Raw genomic sequence first — 27,753 nt, 5'->3', positions numbered from 1 at the left:
TCAAGGTAGATCGTTATATGCAAAGACTCCATTTCCATCATCTTGGCTCAAACATAGAGTGTGTTTGAGTTTTTAGTGGCGAATGTGACGAGACAAGAGTTCTGTTTTGCTGAAACATAAATTATTTATCTTTTTTAAGCCTTACAAATCTGTAGGGGCAGTTCAGATGATGGTTTCATCAACGATGATAAATTATGGACTTAGGAATCAGCTTTGCCTGTTAACTTTAGCTGTCAGCGATCTCACCAACATTTTAAGTATTTTTGGTGTCTTGCTAAAGAATGTGTACCTGGAGGTCCCCTCGGTCCTTTCGCTCCAACTACTGAAGTTCCTCGATCGCCTTTCTCTCCTGGGGGACCTGAAGGGGAGGAAAGTCAAGTATCATTAGGCTGGGAGCTCGGAGGTCTCAATCCTGTAGTTGCAGAATAAAATAAGACATTTTTTCTGTCTCCCCTTACATAAGAGCTCCTACTTAAAAGCTCCTCCCTGTGGTAGAACTTGGCTTTGGAACATTTTTTTTGCCTCTTCTGAAATATGTTTCCTGAATTTTTGTTAAATAAAGTGAGACAGGAAAGTCAGACTTCAGAAAGGGGTCCTTAATGAGCAGAAGGTGAGGGTGCAATGCAAATACATTTAATTTCTGATTCTGCCCGGCAACATCTTCAGTAGTTATTCTGTTTTCTTTAATAAGACTGAACACAGGGATGAATGCACTAGCAGCCATGTTCATGATCATTTAGATCAGAGTTCTCTAAGTTTTGTTGAGTGCCAGTGCCAGTAGTTTATCTGGATAAATGAAACATGCAGTGTGCAGTGGCCATTCTCCTTAGATTACAATTTGCTGTTTGTGGATCAAAAAATCTCGTCAAATGAGAATTAAAAAAAAAAGAAGAGATGTAAAAAAGTGTCTCTGGGTCATTAGAAGTACTTTTTTCACTGCAGTATTTTTACATTTTGGCATCAGCAGTTTTATTTGATTCGATCTGGACTGAAAATCAGATTAACGATGATGCCAGGCCTTTCTAGCATTCTGTGATGGTTTGGTGCGTCTTAAGTAAACGTTCTGCAGAGTAAATAATCACTTTGCTGCCTTCTGTGCTCCCATTTCAGAAATCATTTGACTTCATGTTTATTTTTCTAACTCCATTTGTTCATGATGTCAGCCTCTCCTGCCGTGCAGCAACTTCTCAGGGGTGGCTCGTACCTCTCTCTCCCTGCTGGCCGGGCAATCCGGAACTCCCGGGGAATCCGTTCCTTCCTGTGGCGCCCGGCTCTCCACGGGGTCCCTGATTGCCAGGAGGTCCAGGAGGGCCCGGAGGGCCTGGGTTATTGTTGCGGTACATGTTGCTGGGGATTTGATTCAATAACGAGTTGACCCGAGTCATTTGTTCTGCAACAGCAGGGTGAAGAGAAAGCAAGAACATTACAAACCACATCGTGAAAGCCAAGAGGCAGAGATTTCCAAATCCATGTCAGGAGGGGGAAAATGTGTTCTACATACCTTGGACTAACTGTCCGCAAACCTGTCTGGCAATGGATCGCATCATGTTCTGAGGAGCAAAGTCGCCCTGGGTGCAGACAGGCAGAATTTAAAATTGGAAAACAGTAAAGAAAGGAATAGAATAGTTCTTTATTGTCATTGTGCACAGACTTTATATGAGTCAGAAAAATGTTTCTCTGAAACTTTTCAATGAAATGTGGCTCAATCAGGATTTTTGTGACCACCTGCTGCTTTTGCACTAAGGAGCATTTGCAACAGCTGTAATGACCCCCACCTTTATCTCAAAGGTTGAAGCTATAGAGACCAAATAGCAGTCTAGCAGGGGAAGAGCTGTCGAAAGTCCAAAGTCCTGGTCAAAAGGTTTGCAGAGTTGGGAGCTCTAACAGAAGCTGGCTACTCGTTTTTCTCCAGGTGGTTCAGTGAATTCGTCCCACATGAAGCTTTGGATTGTCCATGCCAAGTTCTACTTTAACATCCTAGGAGAACCTATTGCACAAACAAACTCAACAGTGGTGCGATGCAAATGGGTGCTCCATTATGGAGAATATGGGGTGCACTAATATGAATATCTCCATTCGTTCCCTGCTACTTCGCTCTTCAAAAAAATTGAAATTCAAGTTGAAGGTCGGCAAACTGAAGCGGATCCAACATGCACTACAGATGGTGCTTGACGTCCTGACAGAACAGGACTTCCAGGAAGTGTTCCCAGTGTTGGAAGCACAGCAGCTCTGGACAAGATGACTACTTCGAGGATGGCATCCAATTTCTGTGTGTATATTTTTGGTTTCTGTTGAATGTTCTCCCTTAGATGCCTCAGAGCATTTCAACACCTCAGCACTGATGCAATCCAATGAATGTCCAAAAAGACTAGATTCCTCGTCTCTCTCTGAACCTGAAGTTAAAATTGTCTATGTTGAAATCGGGCTTCAGACTAAAATTTAGAATGGCAGCCGCACTGGATGCCAGATGAACATGCACATGAAGGCAATCCAGAAGCAGACACATTTAAAATGGTACAGTTTCTTTCATGGACTTTTTGGTCACACGTTGTACATCAGGAAAATACTCCAAACAACTCGTAATGCTAAATGATAAGTTCCCAGCATTTCCTACTGTTTGACCCATTTGTCATTTCTCAAGTCACTTATATGTAAATGTATTATTAGAAATTTCCTGAAACGTGAAACTGCACAGGGAATCTAGCCTCTTGTTTTCATCAGCTTGTTGTTGACATGTTGTAGGATATTTTTAATATCATCACTTGTGGACAAAAACATTTGATGTAGGTTTACTCACTCTCTCTCCCTTGTCTCCCTTTGGACCATTGGGACCCTAGAACCAGAGAAACAAAACTGTTAAGAACTCTTCAGGCCCAACGTGCTGCTCAATGAACACACAACCCTGCCAGCAAACTTACAGGAGGACCAGAGTCTCCAGGATTTCCTGGTTTTCCTGTGGTACCTGGTACTCCAGGAGATCCTGGAGGTCCCTGCAAGGAAAAAGAGAAGGGTAAGAAAAATATCAATGAGTGGGAAAGAGGACAAAGATGACTCTTGGGAAATATGCCTGCAAAGACTCTGTAGTACAAAGCTCTTTGGAAAGGCAATTAAATGCCTCAATTGTTCGCGTGGTTTGCAGCTCTGAGGTGTGCATGTGTCAAACCATTAGAAGTCTTACCATGGGCCCTGGGGCTCCTCTAGGTCCAGCTGGGCCTTCCTTTCCTTGAGGGCCCTGGAAATATAAGATCAGGACTGAAACCCTAAAGCCATACAGTTCATGTTTAAAGAATTCAGACCGCATGGATGCCATTAAAAGCAGCCTGGCTATACTCACCCTCACTCCGGCGGGTCCCATTGGGCCAACAGGACCAGGAGGACCACGAGAACCCTGCAAACATGAGAAGACCCCTCAGAAAAAAGTATTTTATGCTCATCATCTGTAACAGAAAGTCCACCTTTCCTCTGATTGACCAACTCGAACTGGTTTGTTTCAGCGTCGTGCCGGACAGTAAACATCTTTTCCTTCCCCCCCTGTGCTCATTTGCTCAGAAACCCTGCTCACTATTTTTATTGTCTCTGGTCTTTGATGCCTTGGCATAAGATTTACAAGGAACATAATATATTCCAGAACCGTTTTATTGGCCATTATAAACCAGGACCGCATGGTCTGCAACTCATTAAATGCATGTTGCTATAGCATCTGCTCCAACATGGTCACCTGCAGCCTCGTCGCTCCAATGCGGTCCACGTGGAGTTTGTTTTACTGGCATAAAGAGCTGATTAATCAGTCTTACTCATGAGTCTGAAGCTCTGCATGAAGACTGCGGGTGAAGGGTTGAAGGTTTAATTTCCAATTGTGCATGCTGTTCCAGTGCAACAACACTTTGAGCAGGGCAGTAAATTGTTCCAGTCCTTTAACTAGTAGAGCTGACTGGAAGAAATAAATTATTGAATAAAGGATTTGAAGTAGGTAGCACTAATTACTCTTGTTTTTCCATCTAATTCATTGTCTTTTTGGAAATTCTACTTACAAACACTGAATTAGTTGAAATAAAATAAGTAAGCAAGGGCTTTTAAATAAAGTCGTCATCACCCAGGTGGCGGTCAGTACCGATAAATAATTGGGAAAAAAAACACTCTTTGAAACAGCGTGTTGAACTCACTGACACATTACCCAAGCACTACACCAGTGGCAGTTATATAATCTGCCCGTTTCATTCACTGCTGACTAACAACTCTGACACACACACAGAAAACATACCATACGTGTTGCACACTTTTTTAAGGAAATATGGATGTTAAATGTGAACATGGTGGCAAAACGTTGCCTACTGTTTCCAAGTTTTTGAAGGTGACCCAGAGTTTATTAAAACTCTCAGATGAGTTTTCAGTGACAAACCTAACAAATGTTTACCAGAAATTATCTAAAAAAAAAAAAAAAAGACACTTTAATCTGTTATTTCAAGGCCTTCCAAGTTCAACCTTGGACATGAAGCTCTGATTTCCAACCAAGAGCAGCAACTGTGAATTTTTAACATGATTTCATTCCCAACACTTATCACATCCCAACACTTGCTCAAGACCCATTGGTCAAGATCCATTGGCACTGCATTTAAATGTCCCTGGTACCATTCAGCCTCATCTATCAAAATTTACAGTTAGGCTCATTCGCAACACTTAATCATAACCTTTTTGTGAGTAAAAATAAAGCAGTGTCCAGCTGTTTCATAACCCTGTAAATTCATCCCCTTCCTTTCTACACAAGTTGGTTGCACGTTCACACAAGACCAACTGCTCCTGGTGCTCAACATTACATCAAAGCACCAACACTAAGGAACATCTTATCTCAGAATAGTAACGGCTTTGATAAAACGGTAGATTTCGGTGTTTTGGCAAAGCGGTCATTTTTTTAAAACTTGGATTGGATCGATTCTTCACCACTCTACCCAGGTTTGGATTCAGTTCTTATTAAACACAAGAAAAGACCTGTGCAGATACACGTAGTCCCTGTGATCACAAAGCTCAAACATCAGTTTAATACTGGTTTCATTTTTAGTCTTGGATCTGTATGATGTCAAAGAATATGGTAATCTCACAGAAGCACCAACCAACCTTTTGTTTATGAGGGGTAGCCAATCAGATGGCCGTAATGGAGAGGCGCTGATGATTGGTTTCAGACAGAGGATGATCCGAGTAGCTGCATTTAGGCCCAATATAAGCTAAATATGGATTATTCTGAACTGTGAATCATGTAAAGCTACTCTGGTAGGTCCAAGGATGAAAATAATGACTATAAGGGGGGAAAAAAACATAATAGGTCCACTTTATTTGATTTACAACACTGTTTTGAACAAAGCAACTAACAATTTTCCACCAGGTTTGTGCAGCCAAATCTTAATAGACCAAAAATAAATAAATCTGATGGTAATAATTTCCACATTGACAATTTGATGAGATTATCTTACTCCAATTTCAAGACAAGTAGAAAAAACGTTTTTGTTTTGTTTTTTCTGTGTGTGCGTCTTTAAATTTTTGGGGTTCCAGTAGATAAGAAAACATAACGGATTACAGGGAATTTCAGAGCGGCTGACCCAAGGAGGTGACCATGCTACAAACTATTCACTATATGCCTATCATTTAGGGTAACTTTTTATCTAACTGTTCAGTGGGGGAAGAATATGTTTGTGATTAAGTCAGAAGGCAAGCATGGATGGATGGAGAGCCAAACATCCGTTCCAAGCTGCTGATTTCCTTGTTTTCTTTCAATCAGACTATAAACAAACTTTTGCTTTCCCCGAATTTCTAAACAGAGGAAGAAAGCATAAAGTTACCATGAAATAAACCACAATTATTCTTTAAATGATTGCTCCACTTTGTCTGAACCTTTATTTTTCCTGATATCTATTGGAAATAATTTGTCAACCATTGATTATCGTACAACTTTTTGCACGTTTTAGCTGTTAGCAGAACCTGCACTCAATTGGTTGATCACGCCTTTTCTGCAGCTCTGCTTCAAAAATGTTTTTGTGCAGTTTGACATGGAACCTTTAAGGTTGGAAGCGGCACTCTGTTTAAATTCTTCTGAAGTCCTTTAAAGGTTGAGCTTGAAGCTATAAACAAACACCATTCCACATTTAAGCCAGGAACACCTGAGCAGGTCAACCAAACTGAGGCCAAAGATGGCCTGGAGAAAACAGATTATAGGTTTTAGGCATTTCAGGGGCCTACCTGCTTATGGCTTCATCTTAACACAAGCACACCTTTGACCTCTGGTCAGTATCACGTTTCTTTACCTTCTGCCTGTTTGGCCTGGCTTCTTCTTTTCAATTCAGCCTACACGAGAGATGCTTCCTTCCAGGAAGAAATGAAAGCACCATCTGATATCTGTAACTTAATATTTCACACAGACTGCTTTCGCTTTCATGCCAACGAAGTTAAGGTGTCACGTCTGTCTTCAGGCAGCTCATGCGTTCCCAGATAAAACAGTTTTCAGTGAGAGGAGGATGTAGTGGCTGACCGCGGGTCGACACTTATCCAGCACTGTTAATCAAGGCGACTTGTTCTTGGCTCGAATGTGCGCAGAAACTTAATTTAAAAGTAATATTCAGAAACCTGCAGTGGAGGCACGGTCTGCCTCTTCTCTCTCTGAATTCTCCCCAGCTGGAAAAGCATCAGCGTGCAGCCAACGTGGCCGCGTGCCAGACCAGTAGTCAAAATGTGAATTATCCCCAGTTTCCTGCTTTCAAACACAAACTGAGCTGCACTTACTTTCTGCCCAGGTAAGCCTGAATCACCGGGGTCTCCCTTTGGTCCAGGACGGCCCTGAAAACAGAAAGCAACATCATTAATGAATGAAGACGGTGACTCGGAGGGACAGAACAATTAGAGATGGAGCTGTGACTGATGTAGATGATAGCAATATTAACCAGATTAAGACTTGCTAAATAAATCAAAACTCACATTTTATTTAGTGATCCATGTCAAGTTCAGTCTATAAAACGTACATATAGCCAATATAACAATTGTTGGACTAGTTAATATCGTGGTGCTGCATTTTTGGGCCAACATAATGATTGTTTCTGGAACTAGAATTGACCATACTTAGAATAAACTCAAGCACATATGCCAAATGTGCTTTCCACAAATTCCACCCTGTACAGATGTTACAAGGAGCAAACCATGCTTAAAGACCAAAACCATTTTCATTGGCTATAAACTTACTAGTATTTTAAAGTTAACATGGGCATCAATAGGGACTGACTCCCCAGAGGACATTAGAGGAACTGCATTTTTTGGCACATCTGGAAACTCAGAAGTGAAATATAAATATTTAAACTACATTATGATTTATAGTTGCACAAGAGTTTTGAAGTTTGAAGGTAATGTAAAAAAAAAAAAAAAAAAAAAAAAGCATTAGCTGTATCTCCCAGCATCTGAAATCAAACCTACAGCCTCAATCGAGTGGATGTTTTAATCCATAAAACCTGTTTAATCCACTGTAACCTTTAACAATATCGTCAGATTAATTGAGTACTAAGCAACAGAAACTGTCCAGTACTTTCCACAAATCTCTATTTCGTGGGACCTTTCTGGAAAGTGATCTCAGTTTAATCTGGGTACATCTAATCTCTGAGACGGAAATCCAAGCTGCGATTTATTAACATTCAGTGATACTGACTTTCGGGGGCTTCTTGGTATCACTTCTTTCCCTCAGACATGAAAGAATGTGAGTCCTTGCCACAGATACTCCCCAGCTTGTAAATTCTCTTTATAATAAATCACTAAGTAATCCCCCCCACTCTGCTCTGTGTGTGTGTTGATGTCAGGTGTGTTTACAGACTTACAGCTTCTCCTGGAATCGACAGCCCGCTCGGTCCTTGAGGGCCGGGCAGACCCATGGGCCCAGGTGGTCCAATTTCTCCCCGCGGGCCCAACGGTCCCTACAAAATACAGACAAGAGAAATATTTAAACATGGGAGGAATTTATTGTTGATATCTCTTGTCCCAGTTGAAGTGTACTACTGTTGAAATATTTGGAAAAGGCCGGCAGGAGACAAGGAATGCTAATAGAACCGAGCCTTCATATCAAGGACAAGGAGAGCACAAACACTCAATCAGTAAGTGGAATCAGATGTGCTTCTCAAAGCTCTTGCACTTGTACCATCTTTTATTTTCTTCAGCTTGCAAGAAAATGTGAAGCAGCAAGTGTTGAAGGAAAATGCGATACAGAATTTTTTTTTCCCCAGGAACTTACAGCAGAACCGGGCTCTCCTCTTTCACCTCGGGGACCTTTGCTGCCGGGGGCACCCTGAAAAGAAAAAGATTTTCTAGTTAACACAACAAAGATAAGAAGGACACAAGAGATGCACAAGGGGGAAATTAGTCTGAACATGCCACAAGGGAGCCTGTCTGGAAGAAAACCCTGAGGACAAATGTGAAGCAGAGTAAGGCCTTACATGAATGCAGTCACAACCCACAGACACTAGCCCCTAACAGCCTGTGTGGGAAAACTGCTTCCTCCCGAAGGACAAGAGATAGTTGGAGTTATTCAGCAGTTAACAGTGATTCAGAAAGCACAAAGCTCACTTATAAAAGCTGCAGGCGGCAGGAGAGCCCAGTCCGTCTCACCTGATCAGGTTTTACAACACTGCGTGAAGCCGGATTATTTTTTTCATTAAAGCTGAAATATTAACTTGCAGAGTCTTTGCACGGTCTATGTATGCATTTTGCATGCTCTGAGCGTTTGATTTCTAATTTTAGTATATTTTGAGATTATTTTTAATTAAATTTCATTTCAGTTAGTTCCCGGGGAGAATTTTCTGATGTCTGTTTAGTTTATGTTTGTTTTTTTCATTAATTTCAGTGTTGATTTTAGTCTTTTTTAATTATCATTGTGGAGGAGGGCTTAAGTCAGAGGTAAGATTTAGAAAAATCTGTGCAGGATACAATTTTAAAAAACTTTTTTTGAAAGCAGTCAACTCAGTCTTGCAGACACCCAGACCCTCAAAAACATGTCCAATTTCCTTTATATTTGTATTTTATCTTAATTTTCCAAGTTCTCAAACTCTTTTAATTACTTTCATGTTTTTTTCTCAGAAGTCTAGTTTTTATTTTAGCTAAATATAATAACGATAACCTTGGCCTGAATGCACAGTAAGCAATCATTAATGCTGTTGAAAGGGGGCATTTTAATCCAAACAATGAGCGTTGCCTCTTGAGAACCAATTCTGCTTTTCTTTATTTTCTGTCATTTTCAGACCTTTCATTTGCGAGGGGCAGCCAGTCAGAAGAAAGTCGACTTGAAGGGAGAGGAGGCCCAGGATGAGATAAAGAAGGATTATTATTGAACTGTGAGTCATGCAAAGCTATTCTAATACCATCCACGAATAAAAAATATATGGTTAAGAATTATTCTTTTCCACATCTCTTGTTTAATTCAATGATCTTTTTTCCTCCTACATTACCCAACATGCATTGACAGCTCATTGAGGGTTCAGGTGGGGCTGTGTAAAAGTTTCCTGTTCCCGTTCCACAGTGTTGTGGGTTTTTGTTTGGTGATAGGAAACCATGGAACCTACTGTATGTTTTTATTTTCATCTGAATCATGTTTAAATGTCCAAAGTTTACATTCAATCAATTAAGAAAGAATTGGGAACATTTTAGTCAGAACAGAGATTGTGTAGCTAGAATTCGGTGGTGTCAGCTCCTAACTTCTAACTCTCCACCTTTTATTTTTCTTTCTCAGACTTGTACGTTTGTTAGAGTGACAGACGGCGAGTGATGAGACGTCACTGGAGGACGTTGGTCTGACAGATGGAGCTCAGTGTCTGCAGAGCGAGCTGTGTGAAGTTTCCCTTTCAGAGAGAAATGTGGTTTTGGTTAATGAGCGCTTTGAGCTGCCCGAGCAGAGCCATGAAATGATTTCATGCTTTAGCTGCCACCATCATGCCACAGAAACACAACGACAGCTAATCTTTTGCAGATATGTAAATATTTCGTGACTCTGCAGATAAATGCACGAAGAACATTTCCTCCTGAGGTTCATTTAAAAACAACCAAAGAAAAAAACCCCCACACACATCTTGGCAGCTTTACGTTTATTTTCATGTTTTTTTCTGTTACTAATTAGCTTTATATAAACAAACTAGTTTCAGATTTCGTATTCAACGTTGATGTAAATGATGAATTTCCAGCCTTGTATAGTTTTAACAGCATTTTCAGACCCTGCAGAAAAGCATTCTGTTTCAAGCCCTCAGTCCATTTATCGGGCGATTTAACGATGAGTATGTTCATCTTTTTTAAAGTGAAATCTATTTAAACTAAAAAGTATCTTCCCTGAGAAAAGTAATGCAGGGCTTGTATTCTGTAATGAAACACGTTTCCACAGTGGTTGTGCTACCATGTAACGCATAAGTCAAAGCTCTGGCTTTCCTGGTTATTTATGGCCACTTATGCGCTGTATGTTGTACGAGGGAGAATACCGCGTCCTGAAGCACATTAACCACAGGAAACCTCTTTGCAATGCCTCATAAAATCTTTTAAGAGAGTGGAGAAAGTAAACTGTGGTGCCTGTCTGACAGCTGATGGATGAACCTACAGCAGCCGCCTCCTCCCTCTGACTGCTTGTACGTGAGGATAACAGCTGACGTTTCTCTATACATTCCTTTTTATTGCAGTACTCCCCACTTCCCTGCGCTGTCTGCGACTTCCATGAGTCTGAAAGTGTAAAGGCCTCATACCATTCTGTATGAATATCAGTGAGTTCTGCTGAGATAAGGTGGTCCTGAGTCTGTAAAAAGCTGCCCTGAGTGAAAATTGTTTGAAGCAGTAAATGATGAATTTAAAAAAAAAGTGCTTGAAATGTAATTTAAAAGTTAATTTAAAATAGAAACTGAGCACTGCTTTTACCATCATCATGACTGCGTTAGAGGCTAACTGGGTGTAGCAAACCACCTTTAAGGATTTTGTAGCCATTTGTGAGTGTTTTTCCTAACTTCAGCAGGTGTCTCTAAATGTGTCTCTTTGCTCACATTATCCTCATAAAGGCCTAAAGATTTCACAATAAAAGCATTATCTCTACTATATCTACCAAGCCACTTGATGCTGCCTTGCCCTCCTGACAGCTCTTTCCTCATCCTGCCATCCACCAAAGCCGATTGGACCACAGGACTGGGGCAGTGGTCCAATCAAACTGGAGCCCCAGAAACAGTACCTGCTTTTGAATGACCTTCCAATTCCTCCAGGCCCTGAGTTTCACAATCAGGGAGCTGACAAGTTACCGGCTGTCTGGTTCTTCATTTATATCTGATTGCACCGTAGAGACCTCACATGGCTCAGAGCTGCTGTTTCTATCTCTGATTTCTGTTTTTGTTAGGCAAGAAAGCTCAGGATTTAACTCTGGCCATCAAGATCAGTGTAGGACACCATCCACCTGTCCTACGCTCTCGATTTTATGCATTTCATTTGTGTACACTGGTTAACATTCACAGTTGTCTTTAGAATATAAAATAGCCCTACAAAAATGGATAACAGTTTGTTCTCACCACTGGTCCCTGATGTCCTGGCGGCCCGTTGGCCTCCGAGGTGCAGGTGCAGGCATTAGGAAGAGACGGACACTTCATCTCATCTCTCTGTTTGTGAAAGAAGAAAACAATTTAACTGTCAAAACGATGGTAAAAATGCAAAGGTAAGGCACGGATTGCGAATCATGCGAGGTCAAATAAAATTCCTTTTGAAATCGCTGCTGAACAGTCACACGACTCTCATTGCACAAAGACTCTGCACAGGATGTCTGCAGGTAAAAAGTCTTCCATGAGGTGGTGAGCAGAGCCAAAACTGTGCTGTGTGGCGCCCTGTGGTATCATTTATTGGTATCGGCTTCACCGACAAAGACAGTGAAAGTAAACTACAGCCTTCATGTAGTTCATATAAGCTTCTTATATGAACTTTCTGTTCACGAAGCTCTAAAATCCCATCAGTGTAAGGGAAGATATAGAGTTAGCATGGCCCATAGTACAACTGATAAGAAAAATCCTGTGTTGTGAGTATTTCTGAATAATGATGACATCCTTTCCTATTCACGCCGACTGGGAATGCTAACTATGATGTTCACAGAGTTGCTTGGATTTAAAGCATTTGCTAAACACTCATCTTGGACCAGATGTGTGGATATTTCAGCTCACGCAGGACTTTCACATGGATGTGAAACTCCTCTTGTCTGGATGGATATTTCCACCGAGTCCTCACAGATCGCCTCAGTTTGGATCATTTAACCAATCAAGCAGCTGTCCCTGCTCGGCAGCAATTTAGATAATAATCCGCTGGAGTTGAAGCACTTTTCAAAATGTTTTGGACATCCAGCTGCAGACATACTGCGCTCACACAAAGCTCCATTTGTTACTGCATCTCTGGAGATCTCTGCTGGGACCGAAGTGAGAAACCTTCACACTGAGGGAGGCCAGCCGCTTAACCACAGCCTGAGCTGTTCTTACTGTAGCTGCTGCCCACAGATTTTCTCCCCACAAAGAGCTTGACAAACACCAGAAAGCATTTTCGCAAACAAAGTTTGGACCTGCCCTGGATGAATGAGATTCATATGTTCTCGAGTTCTCTACGGCCTAAAAATCAAGATCTCCAAACACTACTGTTGTTCCTCCTTCTCTTTCTGATCACCATCTAACTGTCTGCCATCAGAATGAGGCTAAGGGAGGGGCGGTCCCTTCCTGTTAAAAAAGAAATTCTTCCTCCCCACAGTCGTCAAGTGCTGCTCACAGTGGATCGTCTGTTTGTTGGACTGTTCTCTTGCTAAGATTCGCGGGTCTTCAGCATACAGTGTAAAACCGTTTGAGAGGACTGATTTGTTAGTTGGTGCTCACTAAAGCATGCATTTGGAGTACGTGCAGAATGTGGTTTGGCACCGTCCTGCTGAAATTCATCAAGATTTTCTCCAAAGTCTTCTGCCATGTAGCATTAATGGTGCCTTCATAGATGTGCAAGTTACCTGTACTGTACCATACTTTGAACTTTGCTCAACAAGTTTTTGTCTCTTTAGTGGAGAGGATGCAGCGTCTATGAACGATTTGATCGACCACAGGACTTTAAATAAAATGTTTTTAAATTTTGAGTCCGTGTTAAATGGGATAAGTCCACAAAAGATGGTTTCATTTCTGAATCTCACTCCTATATATATCTTTTTTCTTTTTTTTCTTTTTTTCACAATTTTTAATTAAATAAAAATTTAATTACATGTCAAATCAATATTTTTTTGCATTGTTCCTTGGTCTGGTTTCTTTCAGAGAACCAGCTGGCCTGAAGGCACCCCTTTATGAGATGATCAACATCCCCAAGATGCTCCATAGATGGAAAAAAAGCCAAACACAGAAAAGTGTACACTTACAAGCCAGTGTGAGTTTCTGAGATATATGGGTCGTTTATTGCTGGACGTAGAAATTAAACTGATCTTCGTGTACCAAGACAACCTCACTACAACCTCTTCTTCACTTTCAGACTTAAAGAAAACCCAAAGTGTGCATGTGTCCAATCAGGCTGTGAAAACAGCAAACACTTTATTTTTCCAATAATTTAGATGGGTTTTTTGGTGTGGGGTTTTCAAGGTTGAATAAAAAAATTATATCTGAGAAGAAAATCTTTGCACCCTATCAGCCAAAACTTCATCAGCTGTTTCTATATTCTTTAATCCCAGTAGACGTTCAGAGGAGATACTCCCCAGCACAGCTGATTATCTGGAGTCAAAGCTAGCGCCAGTTTATCGTCGTCACTCAGCTGCCGGTTTGAGGCTAAAGGAGCGACGACGTGCCAGAGTGGGCACATGCTAAATATGTTAGGCTCAAAGGCTTTGTGGAGGTCGGGGTTCCCTTACCCTCGATGGGAGGTCACAACATCTGTCTCGGCTGGTCCAGGCCAAGTTGCAGACAATGTCGAACATCTGGAGCTGGAACTGTGGAGGAGGGGAGAAAAAAAACAAAAACATGGATATGGCGTAGTGGTACATATGTCTGTGATACACCCTCCACAGCTCCCAGAGGACATGCAGAAAAACAACAGAGGATGAGGCACTGCCGAGTCCCATCAGCCCCGGGAAGAAAGGCTCGCATTACAACCCTGCTGATGCATGTGGCGCCGTGTAAAACTCATTTCACTGTCTCTTTGAATTAACTACAACCTCTCTGTATTCCCCCCCCCCCCCAAAAAACTTAAAATTAATTACAAAATGTTTGAAATACTGTGTGTGTGTTCAGTTCACTCTCTGCTCATTAAAGTTTGTTCAGTATTCAAACTAAATGTACAGCAATGAATAAGAATACTGCTGACAGCAGTGCTACCCCTCAGCCTCCTAGCAGACACACCTCAGGTATCAATTTCAAAATCCTACATCGTTATCAAATCCACAAGATTCTCAGAAAACTGAGATTCAAACGATTTTTTGTAGCTGCACTGATTGTGTCAATTTGAAAATATACGTGACTACCTGCTCCAGTTATCACATTCACAAACGTAGGGGTGATGACAATACCCCACCAGCCTTTTAGAGCTGAGGTAAAAAGCTGCACTGTTTGTTTTGCGCTGATAAAGTCAGCAGCAGCTAACATTTTATAATTGTGCTACTTCATTTTTCTCCACCTCAGCTTTCACCTTGGTTCTTGATTTTTGTCTGTCATTCACCAAGATAACACAAATATACCAGGCTGAATTTCATAGAACGTGTTGGTAGGGTGGTTGCCTCACAGCAATAAGGTCCTGAGTTCAATTCCGCAATCAGCCTGGGATCTTTCTGTGTGGAGTTTGCATGTTCTCCCCGTGTTTGCGTGGATCCTCCCTGGGTCCTCCGGCTTCCTCCCACAGTCCAAAGACTTGCACTTAGTGGGGATAGGTTAATTGGAAACTCTAAATTGCCCAAAGGTGTGAATGTGGGAGGGAATGTGAGTGCGAATGGTTGTCTTTGTCTATGTGTTAGCCCTGCAACAGACTGGCAACCTGTCCAGGGAGTAACCTGCCTCTCGCCCTAAAACAGCTGGGATAGGCTCCAGCACCCCTCACGACCCTGAAAAGGATAAGCGGAAGCGAATGGGTGGATGGTGTTGGGAGGCGGAACTAGTAAATAATCCCCAGTTTTAAGTTTTAGTTTTGGCAGAAATTTTTTATTTGTTATTTTGTTTTTTTGCCAGTTTAGTGAGAATTCAACACTGTAAAATGCGAACTTGTGAGGCTGCTGAACAAAGCATCTTTAAACAGAGAGTTCAAACACAGACACAGACATCAGCATGATGGTGAATGTAGTGCTGTAGAGAACTGACACTTACGTGGAAGCCTCACTTCCTGTTTTTTGTAACTCTCCGATGTAACGAGTCTTCTCGACAGCTAGTTCAGTTAGCCACGTATTGCTAAACTCTTCTGTCACCCAGATTATAAGCTGTGCACCCTGATTGTTTAATATCTAACAGCTGGTAACTGATTTAGAGTGGAAGGCATGCATCAACTGGAGAAACCTAACAAGGTGATTTTGCATGTGAAGTATGTGAGCGGTAAGGGAAAGCAGGCTGCAAACAAAGGCTGTTTTTTTTTGTCTGATGGCGTGTTAGAAAAGTCTTACTGAATCACCCAACCCTACTTTAAAAGTAGGACCAGAAGATGCTAAAGATTCCAAAGACAAGATCAACAAACTCTTACTGGTTACCTGGATTATATAAAGAAACAGATGAAATCTGTGTCAATTTAATTTGCTTTGAAATTTTTGTACTATTTGCAGTCAAAGTAAAATAGAGATAAAAATCATTTGTGTCGGTAGATAACGTCAGTCTCCTGTTTGTGTGAACGCAGAGTTCACTTACAGTTGCCGATTCTCCTTTGGAGCCGATGGATTTGGACATCTTGCCCAGGACCTGGTAGCCGTCGCTGGACATGTTTCCAGCGGCCTTGATCGGCTTCTCGGTCACTACCTGGCAGTCGATGTTGAGCTGGACGTTGGTGGGTGAAACCAGGATGTGCAGCTTCAGACAGAAAGAGAAAGGAAGGAGAGATTTTATTGGCGCATTCTTTGTTCTACGACCATGTGCCATGTCTGGTTTTCATCCTCGCAGCCTGCACATTATTAGGTTTTGCCGAGCCCATGGCGGAGGCTGCGGGTGAACAGGCTCGATCATGCAGAAGTATACGAGCGCTCACATGGAGGGAAAACAGCACTTCCCCTCTGTCCATTCAGAAAGAGGGGATTCTCCATCATGTTCTAAAGACATCCCTGCAGTGCTTTGGATTTTGACCTTTTAAACTCTTTCTTGTTACTGCCCTGCAAATATGAGTATTTCACAAGGAAACATCCGTTTTCCATTTTCCATGTCCTTACGGGATCATGTTTAAAGATGCCAAATAAAAGGAAACCCTTTAACTTTTATCAATGCTGCTTCCATTTTCCTCGTGACATGCCAAGAATGAGAATGTGTTGAAACTCCCAAATAATAAACCAAATATTTACCACTTACATTTAAAACGTCCCATGTGTTTATACTACAGGTTTACTTTGCACAGGAAGTCTATGGAACTTTTGGGTAAACCACCATCTTAACCACCACCACCGTCCTCTCTCATTTTAAATAGTTCCAACCTATTTACAAGATTATTATTAAACTATTAAACTCTGTTATTAAACCTTTTTTACCATGTCCTGACTCGAGGGCAGACGAGTCATCCTGCTAAACTGAGCAAACTGGAGGGCTCTTCGCTGACGCTGCACTCTGGTAGTCAGAGGCGACGTTAAAGCAAAAGCCTTCAATAATTACACCTAATCCACTTAATTACAAGCATCTACATAAAACTCAGCTGCTAATGAGCTCCTCAGCATTTGGTTAAGTGCAGCTGCGTAGAATGTGTCTGAAAGATGAATGTCAGTCTGAGTTTTGTGCGGTTCTGGCCAACACCAGGGGAATAATGTGAAATCAAACCAAAAACCATTAGACCCAAGGTGCGAATGTGCCTTTAGGCCCCGATGTTCTAACAGCTTCTTTTTTTTTTAAATTGTAAAACATTTATTGTTTCACTTCAAAGCAACACCTAAATATTTCTGACATTCATGCTACATTTTCTTACTTTTTGAAGCTATTAAACAGATTATTTTGAATTAAGTTGAACTATTGTGGGATAATTAATAACCACAAGGAAAACGGCTCTCTCAGCTTTCATCTGTCCAAACACTGGAAGCGTTTCATTCAGTAACTTTTTGCTTTTCTGATAAATACCCACCACTGGCATCATTATTTATACCAGTGCACTGTGAAGTCACAGGTTTGCAGAGTTAAAGTTGTTCACTGTAAACCAGAGAATTTTTAAAGGTACGCGTCGGTGCAGATGCAGGTCCAGAGACTTGTGAACAAATCGTTTTATCTGCTGAAAGATTCCTCCATCTAATTGAAATATTCCAGATTCAGCTGGAAATGCTCATCGAGAGGCCAAATCTACCCTGAATTCTTTCCTTCTATCTCACCGATGGACTTCGTACAACTCCAAACAGTAAAATAACTGCGGCAGCTCCGCTGTACACACAACACCACAATTTGCATTTCTCCTCAGTCACGTCACCCTCGCCGCATCGTGTCGTCATTTTGTGGTGGAGCATCAGCGCCGCCTTTGCAGCGGCTTTTCCTCGAAGCGAGTCGGGATGCATGGAGGGAAAACGTGACCTCTACAAAGCCACAGAGTGGCGGCGGCGAGGGCGGCTCGCTGCTTGTGGTCAGTCATGTTTAACAGAACGCAGAAGCACGGAGGTGTCCAAGAAACACTTCATGGAGGGAAACGCAGCGTTTGAGACATTTATCTGCTTTTCATGAAGTCAGCAGGTACCATTAAAGCTTCAGCATGTCAATGCTTTAACTGGACTCGCTCTTCTGTTAAATTTAAAGGATTTTAAAAGCCAGTAAGAGCACTGATATGACCACACTGAAGCTGCCAGTATTGAAACATGAACAGCTTTGTGCCAAAAGTGAGAGCATACAGTATTTCATTCTCTTCAGGCTGGAAAAATCCTCAGAGATTCAGAGGAAAGTCTGATACATGGCTGTAAAACACGAGCTGATGTATTGTCCTGATGTATTGATGCTGTTGTGGTTAATATCAGCTATTACAGGAAGGAGACCTGCCAAAATAAAGGCGCTGCTGAAGACGGGACTTCATGATTGAAACTGAAACACGGTTCCATAAAGCTTTAATTCCATAAATAATTAACCCTGTACACGCCACTCTGTAGAAACATGCGAGTGTATGTGAATGTTTTTGTTCATCTTTCTAAACATTAAATGTGTGCAATCTTTGTTTGGAAAGCATCTATATCATTAGTTTTATGGGTTTCTTTGAAGAGATTTGTCTTCAGGAGGTGCAGAGAGTAACAGACAATCCAGCAACCTTCCTTATTCTTTACAAAATACTCAAAGTTTGGTAACAGCAGTAAATCGTAGCAACAACAAGTCATGAAACCAGAGTATCTGACTAAACGCTCTTCTTCCCTCCTTTACTTACGATGAAAAATGGACCAATTACAGCTGCCAGTTTAGAAGCGCCTCTGCCATTGTTGGAAAGCCCCTTAAACCATTCATACCAAAGTCTGGATGTAATGTTTGAGCTCCAGGCTGTTACGTGACGATGTTTACACAAGCAGAGATGAAAGTGTGTGCCGAGGCCGTACGCGCCCTCGCTCTGTTCATCTGACCTCAGGTCAGCAGGACAAGTTCCACATTTATGTGCCGTCGCTGGAGTTGAATTTATTTCGACAGCACAAGGCACACAGGGACACTGAAGCCTGTCCTTATAAGGCTTTGAACAGCTGGGAATGTGATCCCTGGTAGTAAAGGGGTGAGTTCAGGAGTGTCCCTATACAAATCACTTTACTAACAACATCCTCTGTGGATGTGCTCAGTAATGCTAGTACTCAACTTTAGTGGGACAAAGCTCTCCGCTCTCCGAGACAAAACTTCTTCTTCCATCAGTCTGTAAACATGCTCATTTCTGCTGTTTGCATCGAACATTTTAACATTAATGTCTGTAGGGACTGACTTAGTGTTGGCGCTTGCCTCAAGTGGCCATTAGAGGAACTGCAGTTTGAAGAACAACTCAGGTTCAGAGAGCTGAAAGCTGAGTTAATAAGCTGACTAATATTGGGCGAGTTAAAGCTGATATGTTGAAGTGAAGATGAAAAATAAGGCGCCATTCACTTCACGAACCTCAATAAAGTTCAGTGAGTACACAGTTTGATCGTTTTTCTTCTCCAGTCTTCTTTTTCTGCCATCATCCTACTCATGGATGATCCTACGTTACTTTATCTCTTTCTTCTGGTCACGACTTCAGCCTCGAGAACAGTAAACTGACATTTCCCTCCTCTGCTGAGGCAACATTCACTTCTTTGGAAAGTAGAAATGAGGTTTGTGCACATGTGCAGAGTTTCAAGATAGTTGAGATTCATAAAAAAGAAAAAACATGTCAGGCATAGCATAAAGAATATTTATGCGCTTTCCTTCCCTGAATTCAGTTTTATCCATCTGGCTCCAGCTGTATAATCTCTGAGATGTTTCTATTAGTCAGAGCATCTTTATTTCCTGTCTTTTCGCGTCTTCCTGTCAGAGCTACAGCTACTGGCTGGCCCGTTAATCGATTTCTCTGCAGTTACTTGGCACAGATTGTTCGATGATGGCTTGTTTATTTGCTTATGCAAACGTTGTTTGGGCCTGTCGGGGGGCAGCGGTGCTTTAAACCCTTAAGGTATCTGCAACAGAGCTGATGCTTTCATGGATCTCTGCTGTTAAACACATCTGAGGAAAGATTTCAGGGATGCTTCCAGTGCTGAGCAAGCTGGTTGGTGAAGCGCTGAGAGGGGAAAAGGATTAGTGGAGTCTAAGCGTGGTGATGTGGCCGACGTCTTTTACTGACAACAGCTCAGTAAATCTGAGTGCAGCTGTTGCTGAACCAGACTAAAGCACAATTTTAAATCAACTCCTTTCTCTGACAAGCTTTTAAATCTTAAAGTTTCTTCAGTTCAGCTGGTTTTAATTGCTGCTGCTGGAGAGATCTAAAAGCCATTGTGTTGTCCATGTGTCCACCACACAGTAGAGCAGCGTAGCCCCGAGCTAAAATTGACCTCTGACCGCTTCAAAGAAGAAGAATTTCCCCTCAAGATCCAGTTCTGCATGTTTTAAGGGTTTTATCACACTAAGCACATGTGGGACTCTGACTCGGTGAATCTGCATTTTAAAAGACATTATTTTTATGCCTTCTGTTAAAGAAAAGCTGACTTAAAAGTCCAGGATACAGTCCACTTGTATCCCAGCACCAAACAACTTTTCAACAGAGGTTAAAGGTCACCATACAATCATGATAAAGTTGTGGCACACTCATTATCACCATTATCATGATCAACTGATTCATTATAATTAACTCTAATTCTAATTAAAGACTTTTTTTATCTTGGTTTGGGTAAATAGTGCAGTTCGATCACATGATCATCAGTAACCAATAGGAGTGCTCTCTCCATGCTCTCAGGCAGCACTGTGTCCGGTCGAGGCGCCTTCCCTTTTTCCCTTTTGTTTTCTTTGCCAGATCAAAGCCATGAGCTCCTTCTGTTTCTGCTTCGTTTGTCAATTGTTTTTCTTCATGTAAATTTCCACCGAGCATGATGGGAAAAAAAATCTCAAAAGGAATCTGACCGTAGCGTTGCAAGCAGTGGCCCTGCATGATCACTGGCCTCCCCAAAAACCAAACTCTGACTCATCTTTAGATCTGAGACGGTGCCAGACTCCAGTCTTTCCAAACTGGCTCCAGTGTGCTGCAGGCATGAGAAGCATCCTGAAGTCAAGCTGTGTTTTCGCCATGTCTGAGCTCCACAAGAAGAGCTCAGCACCGGCACTGTGGTGATGGGAAACCTTTATATTTCATCAAAATTCTGAGACTTGCACCAATGACAGGGGAGGTAAAAACATCTCAACTTTGTGGCAAGTTGAAGACTCACCAAATACCATAAAGGAATGGCATTTGTGTCAACCGCACATTGATATTGCAATACAGAACTTGACAAATAGAAACTTAATTACTATACTAGCTTTGCCAACCACTTATTCTCCAATTCAGATATAAAAAAAAACCAAAAAAACCCGAATCTATATCCTATTTATTCAGTTTTTACCACATGTTCTTTTTCAATGAACCCCAAGCCTTTTGCACAGCTCCCAGAATGTGAGCATCATCACAGGACGTCAACAGCCCTCAGCCTGAGTGTCAGGAGAAGTTGGCTAATGCTGTCATGGTCCTAAGTACGCTAAAGAGGCACTTAGAAACAAACCTTCCTTCTAAAAGAAACTTGACCTCCTGCAACTCTGAAACACAGTCAAACTGAGTAAAAGTATCTGATAATGCAAAGGACCCAGATTTCTAGTGCACTATGCAGATGTGATGCTAATCCAAAGATTCTTCATCAGCGTTATCAAGATAAGAAAAGAGCAGACACCCTTTTTGCAGATACAAATAAAGTTTTGTCTTAAAATGTTTGGCTTTCTCTTCTGTGTGCTTTGGCTACAAAAAGCCTTTAAATGTGAAGATTCTGGAATAACTTGTCTGTCAGGCTGTAAATCCAGCACACAAGCAAACCCATCTGCAGATGCAACTAATTATGATGCTCTGGGTTTTGCCCCAAATTTCAGGACACAGCTTCACATCTGCAGATCAGCCCTTTTTTGTGTTTTGCATTCATTTTTCATATTGCCTGATGAAGGCACTTTTCTGGAGTCCGTGCCACCCCATCCGTTAGCATATCACAGCTTTTTCACATCATCAGTTCACTTTCACACAACACGATGCCAAGGTTAACATCGTGAGATCCGCCTCTATCTGACAGGTGCTGGCGCTCTGGTCCGGCTGAAGACAAAAAGGATGGGTAGCGTTTACAGTGTTTTCTGCTTCTTATTATCTCGCATCAGTTAAATCCTTTGATACATCTCCCTCTGAAAATCCCTGCCATCTGACAAGTGCAAAAACAGCCTGGGTTTCCCTTCTTTTTTTCCCTTGCATGCAAAGAGTTATTCATTTATAAATATACATTGTTTGCATATTACAGAAATAAAATGGGTCTGATACACTCCCACAGCTCTCCAAGCCACCATTTGGACACTCTGAAATGAAGAATCTACTTTTTTTTTGTTTAAAGCAGAAATCTGTGTGGTGAAATGGTGACCTCCTGAACTCCAAAATAGCCAGGTCACTATTTATTTTTTTTTAAAAGTTTCCTGTTACAACTTTCTGACCTTTGCATTCACTTCCTTTAAATCATTCGGCTGGTTCCTGTGTGTGAGGGTGCAGATTTGGCATGAAATCTATAGAAGTCTGCTCCAAAACTGCAACTTTTTTCTTTTTTCTCTATGACAAAATGAAAAAGGAGGAGAAAAAGGCATTTCTCAGTATTATCAGATGTAGTGAAGATCATCTACAGACTAAAATCAACCACACACTCCACTATTAGTAAAGTTCAGAGCGAGAGGCCTTAAAGCCTTCCTGCTGACACTCTTATCCCACCCTGGGAGGTAAAACCGCAGAGCTGAGGTCGGCTACCAGAAGAGGTAAAACCGAGCGCTGCCTCCTTAAACTCCTCCTGGTCCCGCCTCCCTGCTGGCACTCTTCAGCTGCACTGATGTAATTGTTTAATAGAAATAGCAGTGACCCAGTATTTTCCAGTCGAGCGTCCCAGCGGCGACTGCAGTGCGCTTTTAAAGATCTCCCCCTCTAAGAGGAGCTTATGGATGAAACTCATGAAACTTTAAGATATTGTTGAAAGGACTGTCCACACCGCTTCTCCCAGCAGTGCTTCCTGTAAATGTGTTGCTATCAGCACCACGGCTCAGACCTAATCTAAAGCATGAAACACAGTAGCTCTGAGTGGAAACTGTCTTTAAAGCCCAACGACACACTAAGAAAATCTCTTACATCAGGTTCGAACTGCTGAAGTGTGATGCTGATGACAAATCTGTCTTCGTTGATGGGCCTGAAAGTACCTGGGTAAGCCGAGCTGCAGTAATCGGCTGAGAATCCAGGAAGACAAAAGCTGTCCAGCTCTCTCAGACTCTGCCTCATCCTCATCACTGTCTGCACAGTCCTTTCTTTGTATTGTTTAGTTTATGCTCTCAACAGTTGCAAAGCATATTTCATCTTATTATAATTCAGTCACTGACACGCATGTTGTGGCTTGGGAGTAAGGCCATGATGATGAGAGGAAAAATAAAGAGGCTTGTGCTGCATTCAGGTAAAGGTTTTTGGGGTGTTTCTTTTGGCATCTTCTCCATGCCCTGCGTTTGCCCTGTGTTTCATAACGTGAAGGTGGTGGTGTTTGCTTTAAATTTTCAGATGCGGTGCGTGTCTGTGTAAAGTTTGTTGGGAGCATGTGCTTTGTTCTTTGTTCTGTTTGTGATTTTAAACTGCCTCCTCGTGTGCAAGTGTAGACATCCACTGATTAGGATGAGCCAGAAGGAAAAGAGAGCCAGACAATCCAGCCGGACTGCCTTTTGCCTTGCGGGATTCTCAGACCAGATGTGCCAGATCAGTCGATTACGTCATGATTATTCTGCGGTGAAAATTTGCAGATACAGATATATCTAAAAATGCTGTACATAAAAGGCATTGTAGTCACCACAGAAGGCTGAACCTCACGATATTAACAAATACAGCTGGTGGCATTTCTTATCACCTCTCTTAAGGTTATAAAACAGTTATACACCAGTACAAAACTGACAATGATCAACCAAAAACCAACATTTTCTGAGCAGTGTTACAAAACACAAAGTGACTATGTCCCTATGTCCCTGAGATCAGAGGATTCATTGCTGAGTAGAAAAAGTAAAACATTTTTTCACCATTTCTTCAGGTGGTTCGTTTGCTAGTTAGAAACCCAACTATATTACATTTATTATCATGTATGTATCGTACATGTGCTGGCACATCAATCATCCGGTTACTGCATTTTTTTTCTTTTCATCTACAACCTATATATTTAATCTACTCTCTCTTCTCTGATTGGCTGTCAAAGTTCATCTACACACAATCAAACACGCTCTCTCCTCCACCAGCACTGAGATTATTCCTTGGTTGTTGTTTGCAACGTTCTTTACAAGTTATTGGTTGAGCTAGGATTCACCCGCAGTCCTGTTATTTCAGTAATGAGTAAGTTCAGAAGCCCAAATCCAACAGCCTGCTGAGTGGTTGGATGCTCGATTGTCCAGGAAAGGAAGTCTGAGAAAGTTCTTTCTGTTTACACGTATGTAGCATTTTCAGTGGGAGAAAGATGACTTCTCCCATTTCATTGACTAATTGATGGACATTTTTCTGAGCCAGCACATTTTGTTAGCGTTTGAGGAGTTGTCTTTTTAATGTTTAGCTTGAGGCAAAAGCAGTGTGTGTAACTCAAATTGCAAAAAAACATAATCTCAAAGGTGAAAATAACAGTTACTTAAGAGCCACAGGAGAAGATCCTCATGAATGATCTCATTTGTTTTCAAAGGAGTTTTAAAGATTGAATAACAAACCATCCCACATACAAAGCTACATCATACCTCCACCTAATCAGACCTGCTCAGCTCATGTCAGGCTGTCTATTGATCATTTTATAACATCCAGGAGATGCAGATGGCGACCATGTTTGAAGTGCGTGTAATCACAAGCAGTTGCTGCTCTGCGTTTTACAACCTGCAGAGGACAATCTGTTCATGTGAGCCAACATAACTCCTCAGGAACACGTCTGCAGTTTGCGTGTGAGGTGCTCTGGCTGTAATATACAGCATATTTGGAATCTCAGGCATGTGCGGGTTCTGTATGACCTCGAGACGTCCAGCGAGATCAAAGAGGAGCGCTTCGATTCATGTGTCAAGCCTCACTCAAGCCACGGACCGAAAAAAGTTACATAACTCAAACATTAAAGACAAATTTGGCTTCATTCTCCTCAATTTAAATATGCAATATGTTAGAATTCACATGTGGACAGTCTCCACTGAAAGATTAATGACTTCTGCTTACCTTGTGGAAGCTTCCATGGAAGATCTTCTTCACTTCCCTCGTGTCAAATGTGACTCTCTGTAGCTCGCCGCTTTCGTCTTTGTTGTAGAATGAAACGGTCTGGCTGGATGCTGAGCAGGGACAGAAGAATAAATTACATTAGAATTAAGTTGTAGGAATACTCAGGTTCAGTCTCAAAAGAAACCTGCTCTTGAGCTTTTCAACTGGACTCATCGAAAAACAGTCATTCACACTCACGTTCATTTCTATACAAATGACACCCCATTTTATGTATCTATGAAAACAGATGACACATCACTACAGGCATGTCTTAAAGACACAAAGGCCTGGATGACCTGTAATTTTCCACTTTTAAACTCAGACAAAACTGTCTGTCTAACCAGATATTTTATCTCAGTTGCCACCACTCAAATCTCTGAAGCACGTCTAATCAGATACATTACTGATAGCTTCCAGTTCCACTTCTTTTTGACCAGGATGTGTAATTCAACTCTCATCTTGATCAGATCTCTTGGATTTGATCTTGGCCGACATTTTTTCATCTGTGTAATATTGCCAAAATTAGAAACATCCTCTCTCAGACTGATGCTGCAAAACTATTCCTTGTATGCACTTGTAGGCTGGACTGCTGTAATTCCTTATCATCTAGATGTCCTTAAAGCAACTGTGCTGCTTTCAGCCCATTGGGAGCACCAGGGAATTCCTGCAGTCCTAAGAATTTTAGCCTGCCATGAATTTTAGAAGCAACATTATAAAAGTTAGAATGAATGTAGAATATTCAATTCAATTCAATTTTATTTATATAGCGCCAAATCACAACAAAAGTCGCCTCAAGGCGCTTCATAGATACAGAGAAAAACCCAACAATCATATGACCCCCTATGAGCAAGCACTTTGGCGACAGTGGGAAGGAAAAACTCCCTTTTAACAGGAAGAAACCTCCGGCAGAACCAGGCTCAGGGAGGGGCGGCCATCTGCTGCGACCAGTTGGGGTGAGAGAAGGAAGACAGGATAAAAGACATGCTGTGGAAGAGAGACAGAGGTTAATAACAGATATGATTCAATGCAGAGAGGTCTATTAATACATAGTGAGTGAGAAAGGTGACTGGAAAGGAAAAACTCAATGCATCATGGGAATCCCCCGGCAGCCTACGTCTATTGCAGCATAACTAAGGGAGGATTCAGGGTCACCTGGTCCAGCCCTAACTATATGCTTTAGCAAAAAGGAAAGTTTTAAGCCTAATCTTAAAAGTAGAGATAGTTTCTGTCTCCCGAATCCAAACTGGAAGCTGGTTCCACAGAAGAGGGGCCTGAAAACTGAAGGCTCTGCCTCCCATTCTACTTTTAAATACTCTAGGAACAACAAGTAGGCCTGCAGAGCGAGAGCGAAGTGCTCTAATAGGGTGATATGGTACTACAAGGTCATTAAGATAAGATGGGGCCTGATTATTTAAGACCTTGTATGTGAGGAGCAGGATTTTGAATTCAATTCTGGATTTAACAGGAAGCCAATGAAGGGAAGCCAAAACAGGAGAAATATGCTCTCTCCTTCTAGTCCCTGTCAGTACTCTTGCTGCAGCATTTTGGATTAGCTGAAGGCTTTTCAGTGAGTTTTTTGGACATCCTAATAATAATGAATTACAGTAGTCCAGCCTGGAAGTAATAAATGCATGAACTAGTTTTTCAGCGTCACTCTGAGACAGGATATTTCTAATTTTAGAGATGTTGCGCAAATGGAAGAAAGCAGTCTTACATATTTGTTTAATATGTGCGTTGAAGGACATGTCCTGGTCAAAAATGACTCCAAGGTTCCTCACAGCGTTACTGGAGGCCAAGGTAATGCCATCCAGAGTAAGAATCTGGTTAGATACCATATTTCTAAGATTTTCAGGGCCGAGTACAATAACCTCAGTTTTATCTGAATTAAGAAGCAGAAAGTTAGCGGCCATCCAGGTCTTTATGTCTTTAAGACATTCCTGCAGTTTAACTAATTGGTGTGTGTTATCTGGCTTCATGGACAGATAGAGCTGGGTGTCATCTGCATAGCAGTGAAAATGTATGCTATGTCTTCTAATGGTGCTGCCTAAGGGAAGCATGTATAATGTAAACAGAATTGGTCCTAGCACTGAACCCTGTGGAACTCCATAATTAACCTCAGTGTGTGAAGAGGACTCTCCATTTACATGCACAAATTGGAGTCTATTAGATAGATATGAGACCATCATTACGCTGTGCGTAACGAATGTACAGAGAAAAAAAAAATCGTAGGTATTTTTTGAGGAACAATGAATTTGTTAATGATATGTAGCTATTTAATTGTTTTTTCCCTGTCCTTATATTGTAATCATTGATTGTGACAGTCATCATAACTGTCACAATCTCCTACAGGCGATATATTAATGATACAAAAAAACACTGATGCAGTCTGAAATGCTGTAGCTTATTTTTAACTTTGGTGTGTGTGTCAGTTATTTCAAAGACTTGATTTACGCTCTAGTGTAAGCCAGTTGTTTTGACGAGTACAGCTCTGTGTGCTATTATGAGTTTTATTATTATGATGGATTAGGTTTAACGAAGCCAGATAAGGAAATATATCCTAGATATGTTGAACTTGCTGTTTTAGTACAGGGCAGTTAAAGTGAATATAGTCTGTTTCTTACAGAGTTAGCACAGCTTCATTAGTGACAAAATACTTTACCTGAACCTGCC

The 27,753-nt window shown here is 41.5% G+C and overlaps 1 protein-coding gene across 4 annotated transcripts in view; it reads right to left on the bottom strand.

Moving 5' to 3' along the window:
- Positions 1–27,753, bottom strand: part of col12a1b (collagen, type XII, alpha 1b) — a 153,466-nt gene that overhangs the window by 5,667 nt on the left and 120,046 nt on the right. For all 4 annotated transcript variants that reach the window (XM_084953563.1, XM_084953564.1, XM_084953565.1 and 1 more), the window contains 14 exons: positions 25,045–25,154; positions 15,849–16,007; positions 13,880–13,957; positions 11,544–11,630; positions 8,255–8,308; positions 7,845–7,940; positions 6,769–6,822; positions 3,335–3,388; positions 3,179–3,232; positions 2,919–2,990; positions 2,798–2,833; positions 1,502–1,568; positions 1,205–1,390; positions 290–358 (listed from right to left, as the gene is read on the bottom strand). In XM_084953563.1, the coding sequence (XP_084809689.1) occupies positions 290–358; positions 1,205–1,390; positions 1,502–1,568; positions 2,798–2,833; positions 2,919–2,990; positions 3,179–3,232; positions 3,335–3,388; positions 6,769–6,822; positions 7,845–7,940; positions 8,255–8,308; positions 11,544–11,630; positions 13,880–13,957; positions 15,849–16,007; positions 25,045–25,154 (1,176 nt within the window). The remainder of the gene's footprint in view (positions 1–289; positions 359–1,204; positions 1,391–1,501; positions 1,569–2,797; positions 2,834–2,918; positions 2,991–3,178; positions 3,233–3,334; positions 3,389–6,768; positions 6,823–7,844; positions 7,941–8,254; positions 8,309–11,543; positions 11,631–13,879; positions 13,958–15,848; positions 16,008–25,044; positions 25,155–27,753) is intronic.

This window comes from Perissodus microlepis, chromosome 15 (genome assembly GCF_051167445.1).
Source record: "Perissodus microlepis isolate ML-2025 ecotype Zambia chromosome 15, ASM5116744v1, whole genome shotgun sequence".
In the NCBI taxonomy this organism is placed as follows: domain Eukaryota; kingdom Metazoa; phylum Chordata; class Actinopteri; order Cichliformes; family Cichlidae; genus Perissodus; species Perissodus microlepis.
The sequence above is the reverse complement of the archived record's forward strand: the minus strand, read 5'-3'. Positions and strand labels throughout refer to the sequence as shown.